Source organism: Myotis yumanensis, unplaced genomic scaffold, assembly GCF_028538775.1.
Source record: "Myotis yumanensis isolate MYYU_CA2020_CCGP unplaced genomic scaffold, mMyoYum1.0.hap1 SCAF_10, whole genome shotgun sequence".
Classification (NCBI taxonomy): domain Eukaryota; kingdom Metazoa; phylum Chordata; class Mammalia; order Chiroptera; family Vespertilionidae; genus Myotis; species Myotis yumanensis.
Genome location: NW_027223761.1, coordinates 2466001 through 2483374, shown reverse-complemented (window position 1 = coordinate 2483374; position 17374 = coordinate 2466001). Strand labels below are relative to the sequence as shown.

The 17374-nt window shown below is 61.4% G+C and overlaps 1 protein-coding gene across 4 annotated transcripts in view; it reads right to left on the bottom strand.

The window, feature by feature from the left end:
* SYT7 (synaptotagmin 7) overlaps positions 1-17374 on the bottom strand; it is a 56050-nt gene that overhangs the window by 25311 nt on the left and 13365 nt on the right. For 3 of the 4 annotated variants that reach the window (XM_070427212.1, XM_070427213.1, XM_070427214.1), the window contains exons 2-4: positions 6900-7003; positions 2905-2984; positions 1-132 (exon numbers count right to left, since the gene is read on the bottom strand). In XM_070427212.1, coding sequence (XP_070283313.1) covers positions 1-132; positions 2905-2984; positions 6900-7003 — 316 coding nt within the window. The remainder of the gene's footprint in view (positions 133-2904; positions 2985-6899; positions 7004-17374) is intronic. The other variant, XM_070427215.1, reaches the window with a different exon arrangement.

Genomic DNA, 17374 nt, shown 5'->3' with positions numbered 1-17374 from the left:
TTGAGGGACAGTCGTGGGTCGCCATAAGGGGCGTAGGGTGAAATGTTTAGAATAAACTCCTTGGGAGGGTAGGAGCTCCATTTCTGCTGCACTGTGCTCTCATTGTTATTCCAAAAGTCTCTGTCTAGATCGCTGGAGGGGCAGAGAGAGAGGGGAGAAAACAGGGAGATACAAGAAGAAACAAGAACCGCCAGTCCTGGGGAGCAGAGGGCCCGTCTGGGCACACAGGGCAGGTGGGCCCGGGCCGGCTCCTGCGGGAGGAAGAGAGGCAGGGGCTCCCAGCCGGCGCCCCTGCACACGCGCACACGCTCACGGGCACACACACTCAGGCGGGCGGGAGGAGCGGTGCAGAGGAGGCGCTGCAGGAGGGCGACTGGAGCCTGGCACCCTGGGGAGCTGGTGGGAGAGAGAAAGATGGTGAGAGAGCAGGGGAGAGGGGAGAGGGCCTGGGGAGAAGGCCGGGTGGGATGCAGGGGGAGTGGGAGGCGGAGGGGTGCTGGTTTCTGGCTGGAAAGAGCTGAAATGCAGATCAGACCCTCTGCCAACGTCCTCTGGCCTCAGTTTCCCCACCTGTCCATCACTGCTGCTGTGGCTGCTCAGCCGCCAGCTATCCCATGGTGCGTGGAGGCCCCAGTTCTGGAACCCCACATTCTCCCCTCTCCACCTGCCTCCACTGAGCGCTCCTGGGCAGGCCCAGCTCCCCGTCCCATTGGCCCAGGGTCCCCCAGCCTCCTCTGCTCTCTCCCTCCACGGCAAACGCTGGGGTTCAGCCTTCCCACGGGAGCATTTCCAGGCCTCGGGCCTTGCTGAGGGGACGGGGCCCTTCCGGTCCTCTGTACTGGGCCTGTGTGAAGGGACAATGGGCAGCCTCTCCCTGTGCCCGGCCCCTTTCCGAGGTGGCTGCGGGGTCTCCCTATGTCGGCGCCACCCCCTGCCCCCCCCCTCCCCCGCTGCTCCAGGATGCCTCCCATGGAAGCACAGAGAATGGGGGCCCTTCCGTGGGAGGCCGGTGGCAGAAGCCTCAGCTGCCGGAAGGCTTGGCCCGGAAACCCCAGGAGCCAAGGACAAGTTGACCTTGACCTCAGTTCTCAACAAAGAGCGGACAGAGAGAAGCTGAGCGGCCACCACGCCCCCTTGGGCCTCCCTGGCGTGGACAGCCTCTGTCTGTAGAGCACCTTGGAAAGGTCTCACAGGGACCCTGTGACCAGGGTTCGAAGCTAAAAGCCAGAGCCTTTAAGGCGCCAATAATAGTGTACAGTGTTTCCCAAACTTGGTCGGTCACGGAACCCTTGAACTGTGGCAAGCTGTTAGGAGTGCGCTGAGGAACAGTGTGGGGAGCGCTGCTAAAGGACGCATTCCCCAGGACTTCTGACCAGCTCCCCCTTTAAAGGAGGCCCCAGGCCACGGGAGATTGTGCGGCCCTGAGCCCAGCTTCCTGCCACTCCCCTGGCTCTGGGCCCTGGCCAGAGGGGAGGCCTAGGAACCTGGGGCACCTAGAAAGGAAGGGTGGCTTCCTTCCCCCGGGGCAGAGGGTCTGGCAATGCAGCAGGCGGGCTGGGGCATGGGCTGCAGGAGGGGGACAGCCCACTGTCGCCCTCGCTTTGTCAGAGCCCTGGCAGGTGCTGGCCGAGCCTGCAGGGCCAGCTGCCCACCCGCTGCCCACCCATCCCCTTGTGTGGAATCCCCTCTGCCTCCGGCCCGTTCCAGGACTCTGGCCCTGCCGCACCCCCATGTCCAGAAAGTCATTGGTCACCTGACAGAGACAGGCCCTCCCCCCCCACCCCCAGACCACGGCTGCACACTCAGGGGCACAGGTGCTGAGCAGGGGGGCTGGCCCGGCGGCCCCCCCCACCCCCCCGCATTGTCCCCCTGCCTTCAGGAAGCCCTGAGCCAGGCTCTGCACCGCCCTTGAGACCTGCGGGCTCCGGCTTTGAAGACTGGAGAGTGTGCAACCACCGAACCAGCTTCAAAGGCTTCCCGCGGCCTCCCCACCCCCAACCTGGCCGGGCCCACCCTCCACTAACCCGACCCACAGACACGCCCGCAGCTTCTGTGAAGGCCCCACAGGGTCAGAGCTAGAGATGAAAGAGAGGAGGGGCAGGAGGGGCAGAGAGGGAGCCCTGAGGAGCAGGGGGAGGAAGAAGGGAAGGAGGGAGAGAAAAGGAGGAAGACAGGAGGGAAGGGGGGGTGAGGCAGTGGGAAGGGGCTGAAGGGAAGGGGAGGGGGCAGGGCAGGCCGGGGGCAGCTTGCCCCTTAGCTGGCAGGCTGAGACGGCGGGGCCCTTGGGCCCACAGCCTCCCAGTGAAGGCTGAGGAAGGGACCAGGCCATCGGCCACGCGGGGCAGAGGGGCCTTTCCTGGTGTCCCCCAGGGGCCCTCCGCAGTGGGCTGGCCCAGGTGGTCCACAGAAGGCTGACTTGCTTACTTGAAAGGCCTCTCAGAGCAAAATGGGGGGTCAGAGGCAGCAAGACACTCGCTAGGGATGGGGGGATGGGGCAGGGGAGCTTCCCCATTACCAGCGTCCCCTGAGCAGCCCAGCGCTGGGCTACACCCCTCCAGGTCACCCTGAGAACACTGACAGGGTCCGAGAAAAGAGTGGGGGGCTGGGCGGGGCTAGGTGTGGTGTGTGTGACGTGAAGGGTGGAGGGAGGAACCAGCAACTGGGCTGAGGGAGGACACGGTGCAGGGAGGGCAGCCAGAAATGGGGCTGGGGGCCTGGGACACGGTGAGGGTCTGGGGGCACCGGCAGAGAAGGCGGGGCCTGAAGCCACCCCGAGGCACAGGGAGTGTGCGGGTGGGGAGAGGGGGACTGATGTGTGTGGCAGATGTAGACGTAGGGAGGGTCGGGGCTCCTCCCACCTGGGCTGCCTGCACCCCCTTCCCCAACTCCAAGGCTGGCACCTACTTGATGGCCTTCTTCTCACTGCGCCCACGTCCTGAGTCGGGCGTGCCCACCGTCTCCAAGGAGTTCTTGTAGCGCTTGCCCTACGGAGACAGCACCCGTCACTCCCGGGACCCAGGGCTGCACCCTCCCTGCCTCCACAGAACGGGCTCCCCCTGGGGTAGCAGGGTACTCCCACTGGGGTAGGGGGTACTCCCCTTAGGGAAGTGAGGTACTCCCCCCGGGACAGCGGGGTACTCCCCTGGGGTAGCGGGGTAGACTGGAGCCCAGCCTTGGCAACAAGGTCAGAGGTCAAGGGCGTCACAACTGTGGGGTGCCAGCTTCACCAGTACCTGCTGTGTGGCTGGCTCTTCCTGGGCCTCAATGGGTCCCAAGACCTGCCCCACCCCCTTGACCTGCACCCCATCCCTGACCCCAAGGCTGGGGCCTCTCCCGTCCTGCCGCTGTGGCCCGGCTCCCAGAAGCGCAGCTCCCTCTGCCACAGACAGATGGCTCTCTGGCCACATCACCCTGGCTACGTCACACCGGCCACGTCACTGCCCCCAGATGGTGGGGGCGGCATCCTGCAGGGCAAGGTTGGCAGCAGCCAGTGACGTGAGCCGCGGGGGTGGGGAGGAGGCCCGTGCCCAGTCCTGCCCAGGCTGTGGCCCTCACTGTCTGGGGGCTCCCTGGGGTCCTCGCGCCTGGGGCTGGGAGGCGGGGCAGGGCCTGAACACGCTCGCTCCCTCGTAAGAAGGCGGCCCACTGACTCTCACTCCAGCCTGAGTCGGGGAGGGGCAGGGCGGAACGGGGGGGGGGGGGGGGGCACCCCCATCCCTGGCTGGAAGGAGGGCCGTGGCTGCAGCAGCGACTGGGCCTGCTGCCCGGAAGGTGAGTGCCATTCACCTTCTCGGTTTGGGTTTCTAAATTTAGTTCATGCGGAGCCTGGCACCATTAGCATTCCTGGCTGCCACCACGCGTCCTCAGTGCGCCCGGGGGCCACAGGTCTAGGCCAGGCCGGGGCTGGTGTGGGTGGCGGGGGGATGGGGCCGTGGAAAGGCTGGAGCTGCCCCCACAGACCATTCTCCCACCGGACACTTGCCTGCCCCTGCCCAGTGGGGACACACACACACACACACACACGTTTCTCCACGTGCAGTCGTGTGCACCGACACCACAGCCACAATAGCCAATTATGCCACTTGCCCCAAAGCAACGCAGAAGCGACAGCTGTGCTCCCTGGCACTCCTGCCCGCTGCAGCCCCTTCCTGGGCACAGGGCCATCTGCGTAGGGACAGGTGCGGAGCTCCCCGCAGGGGGTGTGTGGAGTGGGGGCCCTCATTCCCCCTCAGCACCCCTAGGTCTCCGGGGTGCCGGGATCCTGGTCCCAGGGCCTCATGTTCCTGTGTTACCCTGGTCAGGTCCCGTGCCTCTCGGGCCTCCTCCCCTTCCTTCCCGAGTGGGTGTGACATCACGGGAAGAGCCTCTCAGCACAACTGTTACTTTCCTCCCGACTTCAGCTCCCGCCCTGGGAAGTTCTCCCCAGTGATGGGCTGTACGGCCTCTCGTACTCGGTGTGGAACCTGGTACCCAGCAGTTCCCTAAACCATCAACTGGGAGCGCCCTCTGGGGTCCCCCATCCTGGCCGTTGCCTTGGATCCAGAACCTGAAGTTACCAGCGGAGCTGCCGGGCCCTCTGGGTCCACAAAAGCTGCCGGTTCTCAGCTCGAGCTCTGACCCCAAGAAACTCCTAGTTCCAGCTGGGCCGGTCAGAGCCGACAGCCGGTCCATGGTGGCCCAGGGCCCTTCTTGGGGTGACCCTCAGGCAGGAGCCCCGCCCCCACTATTCTCCAGCACTTCAGGCAGTGCCAGGCCCCGGATGAGGACCCCCTCCCTCTCCCCCTCCTCTATCTTCCTAGTCTTGGCAGGGAACTTGCCCATAAGCACCTCCTTCTGAGGCGGCTGCTGTCCTTCCCCAGGCCAGGCACGGCTGGGGTGGGCTGGCCCCTGGTGTCCCAGGGCCGCTCCTCCTTCCACAGCTCAGAGAGCCGCCCCTCAGGCTGCAGCTGCCACTGCAGTGGAGCCGGGAAGCTAGGGGGGCAGGCATTGGGGCAGAACTTGGTTTGGGGGACAGGGGAAGTGCATGGGGCAAGGAGAGACCCCACACCACCAGCCTGCTGGGCAGGAGGGCTTGGCAGCGGAGCTGGAAAAAGCCAGCTGGAGGTTAAGAAGTTACTAATGTTTGGAAATGGGATCTGGGCTGTGAGGGCACATGTCACTGCCGCAGAGGGGACAGGCGGGCAAGCATGGGGCATGGAGACAGCCCGGGCAAGGGGCTCCCTGGCTCTGCAGCCCCGGGGGGGGGGGGGGTGCTGGGAGGGGAGGGGAGAGGAGGGGTGGTAGCAGGTTGAGGGCTTGGGCAGCTTGGAGAAAGAAGTCAGAAAGGACAGTGTGGATTGGACTCTGGGAGAAGTTCCTCAGGCTGGACAGGGGGTGGGGTGGTGGGTGGGCTGAGGCCTGGGGTTGGTTCTGCATCTCTCAGCTGCCCACCTGCTACAAAAGCTGTTGTCCTTGAACTCCTGCCCCCAGATGAGTGGGGACAGGGTGAGGCTCTCCCTACATACACACTCACACACAGACACACACACACACAGACGCGCACACACAGACACACACACAGACGCTCACACACACACACAGACGCTCACACACTCACACACAGACACACACACACTCACACACAGACACACACTGCACCAAATACCCTCAAAGTGGATACACTCAGCACAAAGACCCCCCCCCCCCCGACACACACACACACACACACACACACACACACACGCTCAAGGGCACCAGCAGCACCTGCTCACACACCTTCACCTGCCGTCCAATACGGACAGACAGACAGACAGCCGGCCCAACAAGACATGCAGGCTGCAGTGAGTGCTCAGCCACGCCCACAGCCTCGAGGACACTCGCGCACAGAGGCACGTGGCCAAGCCCCAGCCTCCACCTCCCCTGGAATTCTGAGATGCAGCAGCCACAGGAGATCCAGGAACAATGCGGGGCGGCCAGCCTGGCTCCACCTGCGGGGAACAGCCGTCCCGCGGACGCGCGCGCACGGGGGTGGGCAGGAAGGAGAGGCACGTTCCCAGTTCCTGAGCACGGGTTTCCTGCAGGAAGCGTGCGGGCCCCCAGGGCGTCTGCGCCTTCTCTTTCATGGGAGTGTGCCCACGGCCACAGCCTCCCGCCTCTGCGGCTGAGCGGGGACCCTTCTACACCCAACCCTGGGCAAGTGCCACACCTGGGCCGCCTCCAGGCCCACCCTCGGGGGCGCCCCCCGCAGCTCCTCCAAGCCCCGCCGCGCTTCTGGGCTGGGGCGGCAGGACAGGGGCGGGCTGAGGGTCTCCTGGGGCAGCCACCCTCCCGGCCGCGGGCTGCGGGCGGGCGGCTCGGCCCCGCTCCCGCCCCGGGCGCCCTCGGTGATGAATGTCCCTCTGACCGGCTCGTTACTTATTGATGCCCGATCCGCTCGTCGATTGCCCAGCCTCGCTACCGAGGAAAAGGGGCCGCTTGTGCTTGTACAAACCCGGGGAACAGGGATGAATGTGCGGGGGTGGGGCGAGGCTGGCGCAGCATCTCATTGGCCAGGATGCCCGGCTCGGCCCCGCCCCGCCCCGGAGGAGGGGGGAGGGCGGCGGGCGGAGGGGAGGGGGCTCCCCTGCTCCGAGCGAGTGTGCCTGCGGCTCTTTCTGCGGGAGGCGGGGCGCGTGTGCGCGGAGTTGCGCGCGTGAGATTGCCCGCGCGTCCCCCGTCTCTCCACGAATGTCCTCAGGGGTGTGGCTCTGGGTGTCCACACGGACCCACGCGGCCAACACCCAGGCCCGCGCAGTGCGCACGTGCGGTGTGAATGCCTCAGGTGCGCCGGCCTCGGCGGACAGGTGGGCCATCTGTGCGCGCCTTGGAGAACCTTCACGAGCCTGCAGTTGGGGGGGCGGGGCGGGGTGCAGGAGCCTCACCAGTTTGCGCTGACACCAGTGGCAGAGGCCGCAGAGGAGGATAGTCACGCTAAGGCTGACGGTGATGATGGCCGAGACCAGCAGGACGTCGCGGGTGGGCGCCCCTGGGGAGGGAGGACATGCATAGGTCAGACCCTCATTGGCCAGGGCCAGCCACCCTCCCTCAGCCCCGAGCCCTCAGAACAACCGTGCTGCCCGCCCTTCCCGCTGACCCCCACCTGGGAGCTCTGAGCCCCAAGCTCTGAGCCCGCAGCTCTGCCCCAGAGCCCACCCTGGAGGGCTCCCCATCTCCCTCTTCTGTGAAATGAGGCAACTGTGCCGGCTGACACCTCTACTGCTCTCTCCCTGCCCGAGCCTGTGTGAGCCCACAGGCTCCGTACCATCTCCCAAACTTGACACCCTCCAAGGGAGAAGCCAGCGCGCCCCTAGCCCCCCCTGCTCCCCCAGCCTCCACACCCCACTAAAACAGCCACTGCTTCTCCAGGCCCTTCCAGCTCAGCCCCCTCCAGGCTCCGAGCTCTGGGCTACACTCCAGCCAAATCCGCCCAAAGGGCCATCAGCTCCTACAGTCCCTGAGGCATCTGCCCTGTGGGCACGGACAGACTCTTAAGTGTCTGGCCGAGGCTCAACAGCCACCTGTAGAGCCCAGGAGGAGATCTCTGGGACCCTCTGATCAGCCCTCGCCCCCTTAGCCCAGCTTTGCTTGGGCGGGAAGCCCACCCAATGGGGTCTGCACACCCGCCCGCCCCTCCCCGAGTCGCTGGGCCCGTGGTGGACAATCTCCGGAACGCTCGCCATGGCTTCCATTCCGAAAGCTCAGAGGTCCTGTGTGCACGGCCATGGGTGAACCTGGGTGCGGCGGGTGCGTGAAGGATTAGAAAAGACAGACGAGAGAATAAAGCTGGGGTCGATGGGACGCTGTCCTCTGACTAGACAGTGCCACGGCCTGCAAGCCGAGTCTTTATTTTATAGCAGATTCCACGAGGCACAGTAAGGGCGTGGTCAAGATGTTTACAACGTTCTGGCGGTTTCGAATCCACTCAATTACATGCACCTGATCAAGCTTTGTTTACTTGCTGCCCCTCCCGCAGCCCACATCACTCAGCCACGTGGGACCACAGGTTCGGGCCACGAGGTCAAGCTCACAAACAGCCTTTGGCTGTAATTGTGCTGGGACTTGCACGTGGCTTTGCCACGAGAGGGGATCGTGCCCGCTCATTAGGCCCAGGCTTGAACCTGTCCAAATGCTGTGGCTGCTCTCCACAGTCCTGGACCTCAGGGGTGGACCTCAGGGGTGGGAGTCTTCGTGGGCCTGCCCGGGGAGGAAAGCGCCAGGTTTCTATGCAAATGGCGTCTCCTGCTTGCCGTGTGGCCGAGGGCGAGTCACATAACCGCTCCGTGTGCTCCCCTGCAATGCAGATAAACCTCCTCCCTGCCTCCCACAGGTGGTTGTACACACGAGCCCAAACCAGACACCAGGAAGGCGAGACTTGACCGGAAACCGTCATGTGAGGGAGTCGGGTGAGAGCGGCACCATCACACGTGCACAGGATGTGTCGGAAAGTCAAGGAAACGCGGGTTGTTTACAGAGGAGCCTGCGTGGGACTTCCGGTGCCGGGGATGGTCACTGAGAGTGGGTGACGGCTGTCTGTCTGGTCCTGGCTCCTGTGGCTTTAGCTTCTGGGCTCGTCCTCTTGCTTTGCTGTGGGGCCTCAGAGAGAGGGCCCAGAGGTCACCCCCAGCTCTCAGGGCCCTCAGGGCTCCCCCATCACCACTCCAGGGCCCTGGGCACCTGGTTCGCTGCCTGCTCTCCCTGGAATCCTGCCTGGGCCCCCTCTCTCCCTTCCCCATTTCCGGAGCCTCCCAGCTGTGGGAAAAGGCCGCCCTCACCTGTCCCCCATCTATCTACCTGCCAGGCCAACGAAACTTCCTCTTGTCCCGAGTCCAGAGCCTCGGCCCTCAAAAGCGCCTGCAGCCAGTGACTGTCACCTTCAGGGCCCACAGCTCCTGGGAGCTCTGGCCCAGGCCACCCAGACACCAAGGAACCCGTGCCCTTCCCTCCGAGGGCAGGACGGCACCTTCGCCAGAGTTCTCAGCTAAATGGGCGGCCTCCATCTTCAGCCTCCAGACCTCCGAGGGAGGACGGGGGTTGGGGGGGGAGTGACGGCCACAGTTCCGCACAGTCACCAGGGCCCTGAGACGCAGGGCTGTGGTGAGGCGATGGGCAAGGTGCCTTCTGGGAAGAGGGCCTGCACTTTGCCCAGCTCCCTCCACGGGGAGGGCCTGGGGGAGGGGGAGAGCAGGTGGCCCCACACCTTCCTTTGTCAAACTCCTTCCTCAGTGACGTAAATTCCATCTCAGGTTGAGCTTTCAACTACTCGCTACTGAGCATCTACCGTGGGCATAGGGCACAGGGCACAGACAAGGATCCGGCGATGACTTCTTAGCGTGTCAGGAGCCCCAGAACCGGTGAGCGGCAGGCCACCAGCCTGGAGCTCCAGACTCCAACACACCCGGGAAAGGACCCACGTGTGAGTACAGCCTCTGCCTCATTTAAAAAATAATTATTTTATTAAAAAAGTATATATCCTTTTAAATTTATTTTCCAATTAGAGTTGACAAGCCTCTATTTCTTAACAGCCGTGTGGCCTTGGACAAGTGCCTTAACCGCCGTGTCTCCGTTTTCTCCTTAATACTGAAGAGAAGGTAAACATGCCATCCGCTCTCTGGGATTGTTGTTAGCATGAATAGATCGGTGTGCTCACTAGGGTTGTTGGTGTTAGCTTTGTCTCAGGTGTAAGCAGGGGGCTCTGGGAGCACACAGATGAAGGGACTGCCGGATGAGGGAGCTATCTGGGAAGGCTTCCCGGAGGAGAGGGTCTTTGGTGTGGTCTGGGGGGTGGGGCTGAGGTGAGGGTAGCATATTCTGGGCAGAGGGAACAGCAAGAGCAAAGGACGTCAGTGCTTTCATCTGTGCAAGAGCGCACCCTTCTCACTCTGATGATGAGCAGGTGTCCTAGATGTTCCACGTGAGGCAACAACTTAGAGCTCACGGCAATGGGCGTCGGCGATATGGTTATCCCTGTTTTACAGATGGGGGACCGAGATACACAGGGGTCCAGCCCCTTGTCCAAGGTCACTCAGAGAGCAGGCGGGGGGCCGGGGTTTGAACCCGGCAGCCTGGCTCGGAGCCTGGACTCTGCTCTGTGCGCTTTCAGGAACACCGGGGGCTCCCAGGAACCCCCCAAAGGCCAGGGAGGGGAAGCTGAGCAGATGAGGCTGTGGCCCACAGTCCTCTCCAACCGACGCAGCACATTTCCTTCTGTTTCCCATCGTGGGGTGTTGCAGACAACTGACAAAAGGGATTGTTGCTGAGGAATGTTGAGCCCCATCCCGGGGATCAGGGACCCTGGGACCCCCCCATCCCCCGCAGCATGGCAGACACCATTGTCTTCTAGGCAGTGATCTCTCCCCACCAGGCTCCCAGCATCCCTTGCAAAGCCCGAGAGGCCGGGGTGAAACGCTTGCCATTGCAGATTGCACCGACGCTGTAAGTGACACGATGTCCTCGGCCAACGCATGGCGCTGCCATCAGGGGGACAAGCATGTCCTCACCTGCCAGCCAGAGTGAACCATCCCCAGGGCCTGGAGTCGCAGCGTCTGGGGCTGGAGGAACCTCGGAAGTGAGGGGTCAGCCCATCGGTGCGCACCCCCCAGGCGGGGTGGCGACAGGAACCAGCTTCGCAGGAGACAGGCCTCCAGGGACAGGCGAGCGTTAGGGAGGGTGGCTGCGCCTTGTGCTGAGCCGAACCCGCCTCCCCAGAACCTTCCCTCGTGGTCCTAGGCTTGCCCTCCGAGCTCCTGGGAGCAAGCCGGCTCCCTCTGCCACACGCAGCCTCCAAATCCTTGCTGACAGCTCTCATGTCCCCTCCAGTCGTCTCCAGGCAAAGCCGCCCATGCCCTTCGAAACCGCCCTCCGATGACATGCATGGTTTCAAGTCCCCTTAGCGTCAGCATATTCACATTTGAGGAAAGAAAATATTGCCACCCTCGCCCTCACCAGCCTCTGACAGCGCTGAGTCCCACGACCTATCCCTGGGCAGAGGATGTGTCCTGGGTCCCGGGGCCGGGGGAGGAGGGATGGGGAGACAGACAAGGGCAGACCGAGGGCACTGGGCGACCTGGGAGGCAGGGGAGGCAGGAGCGAGGAGGACCAGGCCTCCTGGGTCCCATCCCAGGGGTGTCCTGGGAGGGAGGGGCGAGCTCGGGCACATCGCTGCCCCTGTGCCCAGGCCTGTGGTGGGTGTGTCTGCTGGTCAGAGCTCAGGATTCATGACAATCTAACGGAGACCTGTAGGCCCTGCCAGGTCCTGTGGGCACAGCCTGTGCTCCTAACCAGGCCACTCCCGGAGGAGCTCGCGGGGTCTGGCCTGGGTGCCCCAGGAGGCGGCCCACCTCTGAGGGCGGACGAGGTCCTCACCCACAGTCTTCCCCTCTGTCCGCCCAGCACCAAGGACAGAGCCGAGCCCGGAGGCGGTGCTCAATAAATGCTTGTTGCCAGGACGAGTGGGGAGGAGTCCCAGGCCGCTAGGAATAATGATGCTAATAGAGGTACCATGTGTTAAGCACCTACTGTGTACCAGACTACAGGGTCCGAGAAGGCAGGGGTCCTGCTCTGTTGTCCCAGGATCCCCGGTGACAGGCTGACACTCGGTAAACACTGGTTGAAGGTTCAATGCCTGTGTATGTTACCTCATGTCACCCAAACCAGACGGGAGAGCAGAGACGGGAGGGGCTGCAGGGACAGGGTTTGAGAACCTCTCTTACACACACACACACCTTCCGTTCTTCCCTCATGCCCATCTTTGCCTGACAATCCTTTTTTTTAAAATATATATTGATTTCAGAGAGGAAGAGAGAGAGGGAGAGAGAGATAGAAACATCAGTGATGAGAGAGAATCATGGATCGGCTGCCCCCTGCACGCCCCCCACTGGGGATCGAGCCCGCAACCCGGGCCTGTGCCCTTGACCGGAATCGAACCTGGGACCCTTCAGTCCACAGGCCGACGCTCTATCCATTGAGCCGAACCGGCCAGGGCATTTGCCTGGCAATCCCTGATTTTTCTAGGCCAGAGGAAAAGCGCCTCCTGCAGGAGCCCTCCGTCACCCCCTCAGTGGGAATGAACTTCTCCTGCCTCGGGGCTCCCCGCACACGGTGCCTGCCTGCTGTTAGGGTGCAGCGAGTAAGTGCCAGGGCCCTGGAGCCAGGCTGTCTGGGCTCAGATTCTCGCTCTTATTCTTCCAAGCCACGTGACCTGATCTGTGTGTGCATCGGTCTCCCCATCTGCAAGTGGGGGCTCGTAATAGTGTAGGCCTCATAGGACAATTGTGGGGTTTAAAGGAATGAGCACAGAGAGTGCGCTTAGCACGGTGCCCGATGCAGAATAAGTGGGCAGTAAGTGCTGGCTATTATCATAGCCTCGCCACCTCTCCGCGCAGGAGACATCTGGGCACGGCGTTGGCACTCAATGAGTGCTGAGTGAAATACTGAGCTAGATACACGTCTAGTTTTCCCCAAAGGACGGCGGAGGCCAGGGGGGTCACGTCTTAATTCCGCGCACCCCCGCCCCCGCCCAGCCGCTGACTCATGACGGACGGGCCCAGGGCTTGAGCAAGAGCACATCAGTTGGATGCGTAGGGCAGGGAGTGGGGAGGGCTGAGGCAGCGAGGGGTGGGGGTGGGGTGACCGCTGGAAGCCAGGCTGGGCTTCAGGTGTGCACTGAAGACCTGACCCCGTCCCTGGCCACGGATCTGCCCCCGCTCCCAATTTTTTTCATCTCCTCAGCAAGCCATGATTTATGGATGAACAGAATCAAACAGGGCCGCTGGCTGCTGGGATGCCCCGGGGAGCTGTGGCGAGGGAATGGACTTCTGAGGGCAAGCTCACCAGCTACCCGGGGGGAGTGGGAAGGGAGCCAGAGGAGCAGGCACACATACACAGGCCACAGACAGACACCATGGCTCTCTCTCTCTTTCTCACGCACACACACACACACCACACCACACACACACATACATGTGCCACGGAGACTCCCTGCACAGACATCCATGCTCATACTCACACACATACACATGCATGGGCACACACACACACACACACACACATGCATGCATGAGCCACGGAGACTCCTTGCAGATACCCATGCTCACACTCACACACATACACATGCATGGACACACACACACACACACACACACACGAGCCACAGAGACTCACTCCTTGCACAAACACCCATGCTCACCTTCACACACCCCTGTGCATGGTCACACATGGTCATAGCCATGAGCAGATGCCCAGCCCACTCTGCCATCCACGGGGTCTTGGTAATCATGCACTTCCTCAGCCTGGAATTTTCTCCCTATGCCCAGCATCTGTCCACTCAGATTCTGTCTGTCCTTCTGAGGCAGAGCAGTGGGAGGGAAACCAGCCGTGGAGGCAGACAACCTGGGTTCAAGTCCCACCCCCGGCCCTGGCCAGTGACCCTGGAAGGGCCCATGCTGGGCCCACGTGCTTTCCCTGTAAATGATGATAATAACCCCCGACCGCCCCTGCTGGGGTCCTGTCAGGATCACATAACAGCTCACGTTAATTGAGCGCACGCCTTTTGTGCCAGGAAGTTTAGCCGCACCATTTTGTGTGATCGCCACGACCTTGTACCACGTCCCTCCTAGTCCACAGAGGAAGAAGTGGGCACGGGAATTAAGGCAGCCCGAGCCTGTCCCTTCCCAGTGGCTCCTCTGAGCTGAAGGATGTGACAAGATTCTGTAAACCGCTGCACGGCACCACCTAGCCACAGCGCACTTTCCCTTGCCTTCTGGAAGGCCAAGGTCTCTTACACCTGAGGCTTTGCATAAACTGTTCTCTCAGGCTGGAATGCCCCTCCCTCTCTTCTCTACCCTCAGGGTCCCCAGACAGAGATGGCCTTCATTCCCTCCCACATTTCCTTCTGCTTCCCCTGTACCTACGGCAATTCTTCTTTGAGTTAATAATTAGCATGTTCTATGTCTTTCCCCCACTGGGAGCACCGGGAGGGCTGAGACCGAAGATCACTCATCTCTGTAGCCCAAGGTCTAGTACACAGGAGACGCTGGATAGACCAGGGCTGAACAAAAGCCTGAAATTATTCGAGGCCGCAGGGAAGCCCACCTCTTCCAGGAAGCCCTCCCTGATGACATACACTCACAGCTGTCCCTTTCCTCTCCAAACTTGAATGAACTGCCCCTCTGTCCACCCTCCCCCCTTCTTGGGAATCGTCTTGTTCCCCAAGCAGGGCCAATAGGGCAAAGTCCTGTCTCCCCATTGCTTGGGGTCTCCCCTAGCCCACCGACTAGGACACAATACAGGGAAGCTGCTGGATGTGCTGGAAATCTGTGCACATAGGCGCTTGCCCCCGGGGTTAATCTGCTCTTGTACTCTCGGATGGTGACATGCACACTCCCTCTCTCCAGCCTTTCCAAAGCTGCCCCACCGCCACCCCCTCCCAACCTAGACGGCTCCCCTCTCCTGCATCCCCATACCCCAGGCCCTCGCTCTCCTTCCCAAGTGGCTGTACTCACAGTGACTAATGTACACGCAACGCTGAGTCACGTTCACAGCCCCCAGCACCCCTCCGAAGGGAAACACTTATGCTCATTTGACAAAGAAGCAAACCGAGGCTCAGAAGGGCTATTTGCCCAAGCGCACACAGCCGAAGAGAGGTACGGCCAGGGTTGGACTCGGAGCCTGTAAGACCCCAAACCCTGCAGCTCTCTCTGTTCCACCCACGGGGAGCTGAGCCTTCAGACAAGTCGTTCGAAGGAGCAGGAAGAGAAGAAAGACATCAGGTGAACACAGAATCAAGAGCAGCCAAAAATGTGACCGGAGAGCCATGCCCAAGTTACCCCCAGCATTTCAGAGGTCCCCCTCTCTCTCACACACACCTTTCCCGGCTCCTTCCTCCCTCCCCCGGGCCAGACCTTGGCCTCAGTCTACCTACAGTTCTCAGAACAGTCTGGCGGCTGAGTGCCTGAGGCTGGCCAGAATGTGAGCAGAAGAGAAGGGTGGGGTGCCGAGGGCCCTGTCTCTGCCGTGCTGACTGGGGCGCAACTACTACCTCGGAGAGAAAGCAGAGTGATGTTGGAGGTGATTGGGGCTAATCTGCCAGTGGTTCCCCTCCTGACGCACCTGCTCCCACCTGATTCTGCACCAGGACGTATTCTGCTTCAGCACCCCACCTCCCCCATCCTTTGGTGGCTGCAGGATGATGTCCTGGTGGAAAGCAGTGAAAGCTGGAGTCCCAGGTCTCCATACGAAGCATCCCTTCCCGTGCATGTGAGCAGCTGGGAGTGGGAAAGATGGGAGGTGATTTACAGGTGCAGAGCCTGCAGCCCGGGACTAGTGGGCATGAGAAGGGGAGGGCATGTTTGATGCCTAGCCCACCTCCCTCCTTCCTACCGACCCAACGCAAAAAAGCCAGAAAACGGCCTAGCTGGGAGATAGCAACAGAAAACCAATGAGCTAAACTCTGAACCCAGACAGCCAGGCAAAACGCCAGGCCTCCTGTCATGATGAATACGCTGCCTTCTCTCCACACTGAAACTCCCCGCTCGAGGCCACCCACCTTGGGAATGGGGGCAGCTCATGTCTTGCTACAGGAAAAAAAGAAAATGAGATGGGCGGGCAGAAGGGAAAAAGGAAAAGAAGGGAACGAGCCAGGCACTCATTTCCCCGGGAAGCTGGGCCTTGGCCCCACTCCCATGCCCTCCCCACAGGCTCTCTGCGTGTCCTTCAGAAGCCGGGCGCCACCCACAACCCCTCCGGCCTCTCCAGGGTGGGAAGGAGGCTGGAAACCGAGGAGGCCCTCGGGGAATTGTTTGGGAAAGTGAAAAGTAGCTGGAAATAGGGGCTTAGAACGAGCAAGCCTCTTCAACCTTGACTGTAATAAAAACAGATAATGCGTGAGCAAGCCAGGGAGAGAAGGCTGGCAGGGGCTGCCGAGGCCGGCTGGATGCAGACGGTTTAGAATTCAGAGGAGATGCTAAATGAGTAAACAGCGAATGAAGGATTATCCGGATGGGCCAGGAGCTGTTCCAAGCAAGAAACTGGACGGGGACATGTCGGGATCCACGAGCCCTCTGACTCCTCAGCAGGGAGCGAGGTCTGGCGAGCTGCAAGGGCCTCGTCCGCCCCTCTCTGCCTCTGCGCTCTCTCTCCCAGCAGAGAACATGGCCTTGGTAACAATGCCTCACATCTGTTCCGTGCAGAACAGTTCACAAAGTGCTCCGGAGTTTACTGAGGGTTTCACCTCCACTGTTGTATTTAAGGGAGGCGATGGGGGTATCTTCTACCTGGTGACCCCTTCCTGCATCACAGCCACTCCCACCTCCCACAGTTGGAGGCTTAGGGAAGGCTTCAATCTTTAGCCTCAAAAGAGGGGTACAGGGAGCCCTAGCCGGTTTGGCTCAGTGGATAGAACATCAGCCTGTGACGGAAGGGTTCCAAGTTCGATTCCAGTCAAGGGCACATGCCTGGGTTGTGGGCTCAGTCCACAATAGGGGGCGTGCAGGAGGCAGCCGATCCATGATTCTCTCTCATCATTGATGTTTCTATCTCTCTCTCCCTCTCCCTTCCTCTCTGAAATCAAATAAAAATATATTTTTTTTTAAAAAAGAGGGGCAAGGGAGCTAAACCGTCTGCAGACTTCAGAAAGCTACTGAGTCCAGAAGTCATCAGGGCCAGGTGCCAGCTCTGAGCAGGGAGCCCGGGAGAGGAGGTGCTCCGCTGGGGGGCGTCTCCACCAGGAGCGTGCCGCGGGGGCAGGACCAGGGGCATGTGATGATTAAGTACAGGCCTTGACCACTCGCTACTCCTATGAATAATACATTGTTGTGCCTCGGCCTAAATCAGCGTCGTATTGTTATGAATAATACACGGCTGCAAAGAAGCTGGGGTGGGAACGGTACGCAGTATTTTATTCAAGGCTCTCGGAGCACTTAAGAGCTCCTCATGCGGATGCCTCGATTTTACCTCCCCAAGTCACGGCTCCCCGACACCCTCCCGCTTGAGGCTCACAGCCATGAAAGCCACAGGGGCTAGGGATCGTTCACCCTGAGGTCCTGCCTCTTGACCTGGGGTTTTGATGACCCGGGGGTGGAGATACACTTCATCTGTGTCCGCGTGAGCGCTCTTAGGGGCAGACCCTAGAGGTGTGTAGGAAGGAGGGGCGTAACGAGTGGGCGTTCAGTTGTGGGAGTGGTGGAAAGAGACTGCTGGGGATCTGCGTGCAGTTCGGCCCCTCGCTGTGTCACGATGGCGGTGTGACCTTAGCAACGAACTCACGTCTCTGGGCCTAAATCGCCTTGTTAGGATAGAGGGTAGCTTAGATTCCCTATCAGAGGTGCCATTCTACCATATTCAGGGATATCAATCCAGTATC